General features: G+C 41.0%; 1 protein-coding gene across 7 annotated transcripts in view; it reads right to left on the reverse strand.

Annotated features, from left to right (window-relative positions):
• The window catches only part of LOC137290456 (calcyphosin-like protein), a 45,102-nt gene extending 33,900 nt beyond the window's left edge, over positions 1 to 11,202 (reverse strand). For 4 of the 7 annotated variants that reach the window (XR_010957218.1, XR_010957219.1, XM_067821398.1 and 1 more), the window contains exons 1-2: positions 6,202 to 6,326; positions 5,906 to 6,043 (exon numbers count right to left, since the gene is read on the reverse strand). Coding sequence is in view for 5 of the 7 variants with exons in the window: in XM_067821398.1 (XP_067677499.1) it covers positions 5,906 to 6,042 (137 nt within the window). In the remaining 2 variants the exon portion in view is untranslated. Of the gene's footprint in view, positions 1 to 5,905; positions 6,044 to 6,201; positions 6,561 to 10,915 lie in introns of those variants that run through there. The other 3 variants (XM_067821396.1, XM_067821397.1, XM_067821399.1) reach the window with 3 other exon arrangements.
• Positions 11,203 to 12,978: the final 1,776 nt, after the last annotated feature.

A 12,978-nucleotide genomic window follows, 5' to 3' on the forward strand; every position in this document is an offset into this window, starting at 1 on the left:
GGGTTTAGGCGGGTATTCTCGTATGAGAAAACCACAGCTTTTAGAATTATTACGACAGAATAGAGCTATTGACCTACAGTTTGTGCGCACTGAGCACGCCGTAGGCAATTATTTGAGAGGTTGGCGCATGCACATTGATAGAAACATAGACATTACAGATATTAAGCCTCTGATAGCTGATAAGGTCAACCAGGAACTAAATAATCTAGGAAGTATCAAGTTTCAGATCACAGTGAAAATGTCACTCGATAAGCAGGTTGGGAGTACCACTGAGTATGTTCAACCTTACTTCCGAGGTAAACAAGAGGTCGTCACACATGCAGAGACCATTGACACATCAATCGATAATAGTTTTCAGCAGATACGAGAATACCTAGAACGCTACACACACATGGGGTCCGGGTGGGCTGTAGATAAAATCGATAACGTCTATCTAGACATAGCTAAATACGTGCCGTTCAGAGGTGGGTCATACCTAGACTTGCCTCCCTACTATAAGAACAAACAAGCCATAGTAAACATTAAGAATAGAGGAAACGATTGCCTGAGGTTATCTCTCAGGTCAGCCATATTTCCAGCTGCCACTAATCCGAACAGGCCTTCTAATTATCCACAGGATGATGGGCTCAACTGGGATGGTATAGATGAACCAACCCCAATAACCCAGATTACTAAAGTAGAAAAACAGAATAATCTGGCTATAAATGTTTTTGGTCACGAAGGTAATACAACAATAATACACAGGGTCAGCCCGGTGAAGGATTGTCAAGTTATTAATTTATTCATGATTCAAAAAGGTGAAAAGTATCACTACACGTGGATAAAACATCTCAGCCGGTTGTTACACGACCAGTCGAAACACGATGGGGAAAAACACTTTTGTGTACGATGCCTACACTGTTTCAGTCGGGCCGATTTATTAGAATCCCACCTGGAGGATTGCCAAGGTGTTGGGCAGACGGCCATACGAGTCGACATGCCTAAGGAAGGTGACAATATCCTAAAATTCAGTAACCACAAGAATCAAATGTCTGTGCCTTATATAATATACGCCGACTTCGAAGCCTTAATTGTAGGGGAATCATCCACTAGTGGGAGTTTCACACACAAAACACAAGAGCATAAAGCCTGTTCGTTTGGATACATTGTCGTCCGTTGTGATGGGGAAACGAAAGCTCCGGTAGTGTATAGGGGTCCTGACGCGGCTGAAAGGTTTCTAAAGTGCTTGCAGGAGGAAGAAAAAATTATTAGGAATGCATTGTATAAAATCGCTCCAATGCGTATGACCAGAGCCGACATGCTAGCTCACGCCAGTAGCACTAACTGTCACGTGTGCGACTCACCACTTAACGGTGATTCGGTGAGAGATCACTGCCACATAACTGGTAAGTATAGAGGCGCCGCTCACAACGCGTGCAACCTCAAGCTTAAAATCAACCCTAAGACAATAAACATCCCCGTTGTCTTTCACAACTTGAGAGGATACGACTCTCACTTGATCATGCAGGCCATCGCGAAAATCGATGGTAATATATCGTGCATCCCAAACAACATGGAGAGATACATCTCCTTCAGCTTAAACGGACTTAGGTTCATTGACTCGTTTCAATTCCTCCTGTCGTCACTCGACAGTCTGGTCAAGGCCAACAATACCTTCCCTATCACAGATCGATACACAGACGCCGAGACTAGACACCTGCTCATGAGGAAGGGTGTATATCCATATGAGTACATGGATAGCTGGGCTAAGTTCACAGAGACCAGACTACCTCCTATCGACTGTTTTTATAGCAAGCTGAATGAGGCGTCCGTCTCACGAGACGATTACTCGCACGCGATTAACGTATGGAATAAACTTGGTTGTAAGAACCTTGGTGATTATCACGACCTGTACTTGAGGACAGATGTACTGCTGTTAGCCGACGTGTTCGAGACGTTTCGGCAAACATGTTTAAAGCAGTATAAACTCGACCCCGCATGGTATTACACCAGCCCAGGTCTGTCGTGGGACGCCTTGCTTAGAAAGACCGGAGTTAATTTGGAATTGCTCACAGATTACGACATGCACCTATTCATTGAGAAAGGCTTGCGAGGTGGGATTTCCATGGCATCCAAACGATATGCGAAAGCAAATAATCAATACGTGAAAGGTTACGATCCTAACAAACCAACCAATCACATTCTCTACCTCGACGCAAATAACCTGTACGGCTGGGCTATGAGCCAGTATCTACCTACAGGAGGATTCGAATGGGTACCAAACGTTGATGTTATGAGCATTGCACCAGATTCGAACAAAGGGTATATCCTCGAAGTTGACTTAGAGTATCCCAAGGCATTACACACATCGCACAACAGCTATCCCCTTGCACCCGAACGTATGAAGGTTAACACAGACTGGATGTCTGAGTACCAACATAACTTGTCAGGTGGTCGTGTGGTGGACGTTGAGAAACTCGTGCCTAACTTAATGAATAAGACCAAGTACATAGTTCACTATCGCAACCTACAGCTGTACCTGTCATTGGGTATGAGGCTGACCAAAATACACAGGGTGCTCATGTTCGACCAGAGCCCATGGATGGAGCCCTACATCAGAATGAACACAGACCTACGAAAAAAAGCCACCAGTGATTTTGAGAAAAATCTCTACAAGCTCATGAACAACTCGGTGTTTGGTAAGACTATGGAAAACCTGAGGAAACGCGTAACCGTGAAACTGGTTAGATCTAGTGAGGAAGACAAGCTCAGGAAATTAATAGCCAGTCCGGCATTCAACCGTAATAAAATATTCACAGACGACCTAGTTGCCATACACATGAAGAAAAGCCACATAAAATTCAACCGACCTGTTTACGTTGGGATGAGCATCCTCGATTTATCCAAACACCTGATGTACGACTTTTACTACAACGAGCTTAAGAAACAGTACGGCGACAGGTGCGAAGTGCTGTACACTGACACGGATTCCCTGCTGATGGAGATTCGAACCGAGGACGTGTACGAGGACATGAAAAAACACATCGATTTATACGACACCAGCGACTATCCTAAGACCCATACCATGCACAGCACGGTAAATAAAAAGGTCCTAGGTAAGATGAAGGACGAGTGTGCTGGCACGCCAATAGCTGAGTACATAGGTTTGAGGCCTAAGATGTACTCCATATTGAAAGCCGACAATAGTGAGATCCGAAAAGCTAAAGGGGTTAAGAAGTATGTGGTGAAACAACACATCAAACACGCCAGATTCAAGGAGGCCCTGTTCAAGACCCGTACCTTTAGGCATAAGATGAACACGCTTAGAAGTGATGGACATAAGATATACGGACTGACTATAAACAAGACGTCCCTATCGCCTATGGACACGAAACGTTGGATAGCTATTGATGGTATAAACACATACGCGTATGGACATGAAAAAATTTGAGGCTATTTATTACAGCCCGCGTGGATATTGGAAAGGAGCTAGCGCAGTAGATAATCTATCTAAAATGGCGCGAGTATCACCGGAGAAAGCCAAAGCGTGGCTTGAAAAACAAGCCCTGTGGCAGATCTATTTGCCGGCGCCACGCTACGTACCTAGAAGGAGTTTCGGAATTAACATACCTAATAGCATTCACCAGGCAGACCTACTGTTCCTACCTCATGATAAGAGGTACAAGTATGCCTTAACCGTAGTGGACGTAGCCAGTCGTTACAAGGAAGCCGAACCCTTGACCACGAAAGATTCGGCCAAAGTAGCCAAAGGATTAGAACGCATATACAAACGCAGCCCGCTGACTTGGCCAACAGAGCTGCAAGTTGATCCAGGACGGGAGTTCATGGGTGCCGTTTCACAACTGCTAGCCAAACACGATACAAAGGTCAGACGTGGCACGGCCGGAGCCCATCGCAGCCAAGCTATAGTTGAGAGATTTAATAGGACTTTGGCTGAGCGCTTGTTCGGCCATCAATATGCTAGGGAAATGACAACCACTGGAAAACGATCGACTGAATGGGTAGCGAGGTTACCCGAGGTGGTGTCGGCAATCAACCATGAAGTAACCCGGCTCACTGGTAAGAAACCGGCAGACGCTATCAAACTAAAATCAGTGTTAGCAGAGTCGTCTGCTCCATTGCGTGGAAAGGAGAAACAGATACCAGATAGGGCCTTAGTTAGGTATCTATACCAGCCGGGGGAACACGAAGGCGATAGCCGTAAGCGAGCCACCGATCCTATATGGTCAGTCAAAACTTACAACATAGATAAAGTGGATATGAAAGCCGACGAACCTAACTTATACTACTTGAGGGGTGGGCCGGGTAGGGGTTTTGTAAGAGAAGAATTATTGATCGTACCGTACGGCACAGTGTTACCGCCTGCCAAGTCACGGTAAACGTGATGGCGTGGCTTTGTAGTAGGGGCAATAATAGCAAGAGCTAATGGTCCCACCAAAGCCTCATTTAGTAAATGAGGCTTTTTAGAGGGGTTTTTGAAAAGTGTTTTCGGACTGTCATTCCCTATACTACTACCCCTACAACTGGATACAGTACAAACCAATAACACATTTATCAATGTGTAATTGTTTAATCAATCAAGAATTTGCCATGATGATGACTTTCTCTATCAGATGTCTGTCAGTGCTGGGAAAAAATAATGGTATCCGAAGGCTTATTTCATTCATACTACTAGTATTTAATATGAATAGGTACTGGCTAGCGACCAGTTATCGCTGCGTACAAATTATCGCCAACACCTGGCTGTAGCGCTTGCACAGACAGCTTTACTTGTACTTCCGTAGTATTTCACATATTGACACATCCAAAAAATGATAGGTTACAAGAGTTAAAAATACCTTGGCTATTTTACGTTGTAGATGTTACAAATATGAATCCCTCGGAAGACGAGACCCAAACACATCGGGGGGCTGTCACATGACCATTAGTGTGCTGACATGACATTTCATAAATGATGAGAAATGAATGAAAATCATCCTGGCTGTGTTGTGAATCGATAATCTCCGACTTGACAATTCAGTCCACAAAATGTGCAGTTTTTAATATGTCTGAACATACCCATAATGCCAACAGTCAATCACTTAACTTTGAATTGACACGAATTTCCATCTCCGTTTTATGGACTTGACAGATACCATGCAGACGATACTGACAAATTATAGCTGTAAATTTTCACCTTTATCTTTACGTTTTCCCCCCGAGAAAACAAACATTGCCAAAACTGCAAACAACTACTCAAAATGTCAAGTTTGGTAACTTCAACCCCGCGGTGACATCTCCATAGTCCCATCAGCTTACATCAGCATCCGTCAACATTCACAATGAAATTGAGTTTTGTTCTTTTAAACTTCTTTTTTTAAAAACACATTCCAATTATGAAATTTCTTCAATATGTCAAGGTTTGATACACAATAGTTTTATTACCAAGTTTATGTCAAATTTGGTGAATAACATAAAAACTTCAGAAATGGCGATAATTGGTCTTGTTAGTTGCAGTGAAAGATGAATCTACACTACCATGCTTCCTGTTGACCGCGTTTTGGAGAAACACGATCGAGAACAGTAACCAAGCAGAAAACATTGGTGAACAGATGATCTATCATCAAGATAAATTTTATTTCATTCTGTGAAGAAATAATGGCGCAAATCGTTTAAAACCGCTTAAAATGGCGATAACTGGTCGCTAGCCACTAGCATAATCAGAACCACGACATTTATTTACTTTTTTTTGCCATATGTACGTGAGCACTGATATGAATTTTCATATGTTAGCCTATCAATATTGGAAGATTCCGAGCACATGACATTTATGACAGTGAATGTCAACCCTCGAGCGGCGCAGTGTCTGCAGGCCGGGGCATGTTTATAAACATGTCTACAATACAGGTATCACAAATTATCTTACCTGCCCAAACCTTTTATCCCTGATGATCCTCGCTGTAAACAGGCTAGGCGTAACCGCACCATGGGATCTTTCTCGGTTTTCAGTTGTTGTGTAACCTTGTCCTTCATCTCTTTCTGGGTCCTCTGTGTAGCCGCCATCCTGTACAACAAGATGGGCAATGTTTTCACGACAATGTTCGCGCAGGCCTACAACCTCTCCATAACATACATACCTTGCTGACCGACCAAAACATGATACAATCGTTTGGTGAAAGTAAACACAGACCAGACTGTAAATAATAAAGTGTAATTACTCACTTGCAATTTAAATGTTGATGTCTTTCCAACAACTTCCTGAACAACTAAGAGGGTTGCTTTGCCCAGTGAAAATTGACTGGCTTTCAGGAGACCAAGATCTATATTTTGCTTGTTGCTACGGAGACAGGGAGCAGTCATTGCGTTAAAAGGAACAGATTATCGGCTTAGTGAAAGAATGTCTAAATTAGAGCACATTGAAGAAATTGTATTGACCATAATTAAAATGACAAATCCGACTGCATACAATGAGTTGTTTTAGTCCACCCATTATATAAACAGACTATACAGGGCCACTTCAACAATGCACAGTACTAATGACCCGTTCGAACAGGTGCTGGCGTGGGCATGAATGAATAACTCGGAGAAACAAACGCGCATTTTCTTGTTTGGCAGTAAAGACGTTTTAAATATATTTTACATATGACTCATGCACGTGTATACTGTTTTGGTCCCTTTTGTTTGTTTGTTTTTTTTGTTTTGTTTGTTTTTTTTTTTTTGTGGATTGTTGTATTTGAGAATGAAGTAACCGCTTCAAGTCTTTGAATGTCATTTAGCTGCCGATCCTCCCAGACTGCAGACGGGGAAGTATATCATATACTTTTATACTTGACGATATCACTGTTTAATAATTTTACACAAGTTATTACACATTTTGTAGTACCATCACAATACTAATGCCTCTGTCACAATACTATTAGACTTTGATTGACTCGCGGAAAGCAGAGTGTCATCACACTCGCTGAATTCTTAGGAAAGAAGTACTTTGCACGATAGTATTTTGTACGGCAGCTCTGAAGTTACCTGATGAAATATAATTTAGCATGGGCGCCTGAGTTAGTATGTTGAATGCACAAATTAATATACTGAGCTCACAAGTTAATATCTTGAACGCACAAGTTAATATCTTGAGCGCACAGTTTAGTTATCTTGAGCACACGCAGTTAATACCTTGAGCGCTCAACCTACTGTCTTGAGAAACACTGCTGAATAAACAGTATATGTCGACGCAATACAGGAGCGGAGATGCGAGTTTATTCAAGCTGATTTCAGTCTTGGGTTCCAATACAAAGATGTAACGCATCCTCTTGTCAAAAATCATGATATAGTATTGTTAGTGTGCTACTTGAAACGCATTCTGAGGTGCATGTCCTTCTTTCGCACCAGATAAAAGATTTTCTCTCAGACTGTATTGCGAATAACATGGTCATCGTTGGATGCATAAAAAATGTGTCCAGTGCGGTTCAAACGAGAAACAGGATCCTGCACGGTCGTTGCTAAGAGTGTTAGCCCCGGATGGTGGTGAAAGTGGTATTTTAGTAAGAAATATAGTTGGAATGTGTGCTATACGTGTGCACATACTAATGGATCAAATAAATCAGGACGGGTTTACATGATGTTGCACAGAGTTAAACTGCCATCGCACCCACGTTAGCAAACAGTTACCGATACCTCCAAACCCAGACTACAGAATATAGTTCCCTGTACGAGGTCGACTTTACTTCCAATACTCAAGGCATCAGTTTTATAATATTTTAAAACACTCAATGTTTGCATGGTCATATGTAATACTATATATATATACACATAATAAAGCCCTAGCACAATACAAGTAATAAAATCGTTTTGCTAGTGTTCATAACACTCCGTACCAATATTAGACGTCAGTAAAACTACTATTCATGACACTATACATATCTTGACCTGCTTTATCCAAAAAACAAAAAGTGATAAAATCAGTTACAAAGAATGGTATTACTAGGCAAAAAGTAGATGAACATTTACATAAACCTCATCAATGTTCATGATAAATTTGCACACTGTTGCATGGTCTCATCATAAGTACCTAGTTAACTCGATCAGACTTTCCATCGTTTGAAATCTTTCAATAAGGATTTAACTTTGTACATTTTAGCCAGCAAGCAAACATGCGTTCCTGTAAAGCCACAAGATGCTAAACACAATGCTGGGCGCTCAGGATTCTAACTTCTGCGCTCAGGATGTTAACTTGTGCTCTCCACATACTAACTTGTGCTCTCAACATACTAACTGACGCGCTCAAGATATAAATTTGTGTTCTCAAGATACTAACTTGTGCGCTCAGCATACTAACTTGAGCGCTCAGGATATAAATTTGTGCTCTCAAGATATTAACTTGTGTGCTCAACATACCAGCTTCGTGCGCTCAAGATAAATTTTATTTCAAACTATGTGCCGTGTATGAAACTGGTGAATTGTGTAGGTATCTAACGATATCGTTTCATAACTATATTATTACACAGGCCATAGTTTAGTATTCTCTATTTATTACTCACCCGTTGAAGATATCACTGTTTAATAATTTTACAAAGTTATTACACATTATGTAATGTCATCGTGTGATGCCGTATCTATGACGTCAAGGTTATGGCGTCACAATGCTAATACCTCTGTCACAATATTAATAGTATTAGACTTTGATTGACTCACGGAAAGCAGAGAGTCATCAAACTCGCCGAATTCTGAGATAGCATTTCGCTAATGCTGGGTGAATAATATCTATATCTGAATTCCAAAGGGAATTTGGGCCCAAATTGTAGGTTGATTGGTTGAGGGGATTTTTTTTTTTTTTTTAAATAGGAGTATGTTTATGGTGAACCTATATTCACATCTGCCTATTTTTTCTATATCTATGGTAATGTTTGTCTTTCCACTAGACAACATACATCCTCATCTGTACGTATTATACTGTATTTAAATCTACCTGAACCTACACTATTCAATTTGCTATCACACATGTGGTTAGAAATAATGAACTATGCCCATTACATCTATAGACCCGGTAAGGTCCCGGGGGAGAACAGGCCTTCACCAACCCATGCTTGTCATAAAAGGCGACTATGCTTGTCGTAATAGGCTACTAACGGGATCGTGTGGTCACTCGCTGGCATCGGTTTCCAGTTGTGCAGATCGATGCTTATATTGTTGATCACTGGATTGTCTGGTCCAGACTCGATTATTTACAGACCGCCGCCATATAGCTGGGATATTGCTGAGTGCGGCGTAAAACTAAACTCACTCACTCATTACAGTTATAAGTAGAAGCGCTCACACTTCAGCGGTATGTGTACGATAATGTTTGTTAAACTCAAACTGAAAATTCAAGAACCATCCAAAATACAAAGTGATAACTAATGTCAAACTAATATTCACGTGCAAAGATAACCTGCAATGGGTATTGATTTTAATGGGTAATTGAAAACTAAAGTAGGGTGAGCTTTCGTTCAGCAAAGTTATGGGAGAGCTACTGTTTTCAAGAATTCGCGGGGCCAGTCTTTCACAAACATTGATCTGGCTTTAATCTTTTTTTTTAATTCCAGCGTTAACTGAGGAGGCAGTGTGATATGACTAGCGTCAAACGGAGGACGCCAAACAAAACCAAACGTGCTCCCGTGTTACTGCTAACACGAATATGTAGCACGCTACCGTCTTCATTGAGAAAGAATTGAAAGAAAACAGTTGTTCGATGGTGTTGTGTTGTATCACGTGAATTAATTCCCTGCTCTGGAATCCAGAGATTTATCTCTATCGGAGATACGCTAGCGCAAAGAAAAGGGACACAACTCGATCCGTTATGCTGCGAACCGTTGTTATTCGCTCTATGTCAGTCGACACAGCATATAACAACTGAACTGTAATCACAAAGATACAAGTTTATCAATTAACATCCTAAGGACGCAGGAAGTCACTATTACATTCATCCCGATTATCAAGTGGCTAAAACAGATAAACTGTTCATTTAAAAGCTAAAACCCATTGATGATAAAAGCAAAAAACTTATTGACTGATGCATGGTGAACATTTTCAGATATGGAGGCACTCAAAATAATTTTCTTTCGCGCATGCGCAGAAGGTTTTCTTTGACACGCGTCTCATCCAGCAAGGTTAATTTCTACTTCCTCCAGATATATGGAAGAGGTCTGCGTGTAATCGACAGTGGACCAAACAATCAAGTGATCGACCCCATGAGCATCGATCTAAGCAGTTAGGAAACGATGACATACAAACCCGTGCCAGCTATATTCGGACAGTTGACGTAATCTCCGAATCCTACCATGGTATTTCAGTGTGGCATAAAGAATTTTCATGAACTGAGTTTAGTATGGATCTTTTCAAAATTTGTGAAATCATCTCTGCTCAAAATTTCAGCACAGCTTTCCAATCAGTATTTAACTAATAACATCACATTTATCAGCTCACATACGGTTCCACAATACACAATCCCATAGGCAGTCATGTTAAAGGAGTTCTCGGTTGTTGCCATTCGATATGTACGCAATTGGTAACGGAAAGTTAAACGGAAATTATGTGATTGTAGGTAAGGTGATTCCTAACAATGTACAAATTTTGACTTGGATCTTACGAAAATTAAGTTCATGAAAATTATTTGTGCTCCACTAATTTAACATGTAAGCCTATGGAAATTACGTCAATTGTCCGAATATAACTGGGACGGGTCTGTGTGTCAAACAAGTCAGCGAGCCTTCTTAATAAGTGTCTAGAGAGTCAAGTGCATTGAAGTGAGGACTGTTGGCCATTAAATATGTATACGTAGGTACACCACTTTCTGCCGCAACCTCCTGACAAGAAGTTGTGGAGTGTCATATGTTAGGGTACACATTTACCACTTTCTTGTTACATCAAGAGTTAATATAAGTCTGTGGAGGAAGTGACTTACCCCATATATGTCCTGCCTTGTCAGCTTTCTGAGAGCTAAGAGCGACGTGGCGTGTTTTGAGCGTTACAGCAAACACTACAACATCTGCAGCTACTGTTAGTAACACAATCTTTTCATGTTCATGTGACATGAAGTATGATGTGAATATAGGTTTCTTAATTGATGACTGTCAGGGACAAGTTCTGACAGTCCCAGGTTTCAACTTTTCAACAGTGACACCTCCATCGATAATTAAAGTGGTAACCAAGATACGTCGGCTTTCCCATCGGTACGAGGTATTCCCATTTACTGAGACACGTAGTCTCAACTTGACTGAACGTGGCTGTACCCGCAACTAGGCTACCATTTGTACGTATTCATGTGGCCATCATCTGGTCATATACCAACGGATTCGTGGGTTCTTTTCAGTGTACATGGTTGTGTGCACTGTACACTAGTGGTTGTGACAATACTGAAATAATTGACTACAAGATTTTTACACCCAGTGGACTCAGGCTCGCTGTCCATGTATTACTAGCCTGGCGCATTAGACACCTCGGCCACCATGCCCCGTACTGCACATACATTTTGTCTATTGCCTATGCGCCTACAGGCAAAACTATTCTGTGCCTCCAGATCTGAAATGATTACATAAACGTTCTTGAAAATGATGAGCAACGTAAGTGCTTTTACCTTAAATACACATTCTTAATGGAAACGTGATCTTAGCCGCTTCACTAGATGGTTTTCGGTGAAAGTCACATGGCATATTCCCTCTACAACCATAGAGATCCTCTTCACTGGACGTGCTGAAAGCGGCTACTTTCACAAAACAACGTTTACTAATGGTAATCTTAACTCACATTCTTTAACACTGCACTAACATTACCTTCGATTTAGGTAACCTTAGTGCAGTGTTAAAGAATGGGGGTTAGGGTGAACCTTCATTAAGGTTGCTTTGTGAAAGGAGCCCCAGGTTGTCCATCAACAATCTGAAGTATTACCAACAGCATTCTGAAAGAGAACAGGTCGACGAGGCTATCTGTAGGACTTACTTGTAATGGAATTTATACGACGTTTGAGCATGGCGATGCCGTCTTCTCACTTTGCATTAACAGCGATGCTCAGCATTACTTGTCATAATCAGTATGTGTGCACTGTTTAGTGTTATGCATGTCAAGACATTTACAGTGTATCAGTTGCGTTGCCACATAAACTGAAAATATGGTTAGTTTTTTAAATAATTATAGGCATAAATAATGATTTTGTGATTCATAGCTATGAATATCCAGATTCATTTTTAAACATTCATAAATGAACCTGTGAGTTTATCCCCCATCCCCCGTACTTTGACAAGCGGGGATTCAGTAGGGGACCCGGTTCTAAACAAACCCATAGTATAATGATGTAATAGAATGATTTTTATGGAGAATTTCCAAGCATGATTTTAAGATGTTATTGTGCAAAGTGGCGGACTCCCCTCAAAATGATCAAAATGATCTCTAGTTAATTCTGCTTTACCTCTGTACTCACTGTGTCTAGCAGTAAACGAAACATATATAATTCGTCGGCGTTGTCATAGAGAAAGTAGAGAGGAAGTCACCTTGATTCATCCAAGGGTTGGCCACTGCGACTTGGACTCCAATAGAAGTATATGATAACGTTATCCCTCCTCTATGTGAATATTGTAATATGCCCAGATGATGTCCAGCTTATGAAATATCACTTCAGTATATCGAAATAGCTGCTCTTAACAAAACCAAAAACCGTTGTACAATTAACATTTTTATATAACTGTTTATTGGTGTTATAAATGCTTTCTGGCCTAAAAGTCTCCCTAAAACCTTACATATCTGCCCAGTAATATTTTTTAAGGGTTTTTATCGTGTTTATCGAACTTCTATGGAGTTCGGGTGTGATGGGTCTAACATACGGGTATGTTTGGTTACTTGTCGTGAGCTGATGATTTTAACGATTATTTTGTTGCAGAAATTCTGCAGAACAAAAGAACACACACGGACGCTTACACACATATACTCACGCACTCACGCACACACACATGCATAATAACATACATTCACGTG

This window comes from Haliotis asinina, chromosome 7, assembly GCF_037392515.1.
Source record: "Haliotis asinina isolate JCU_RB_2024 chromosome 7, JCU_Hal_asi_v2, whole genome shotgun sequence".
NCBI classification, from domain to species: Eukaryota; Metazoa; Mollusca; class Gastropoda; order Lepetellida; family Haliotidae; genus Haliotis; species Haliotis asinina.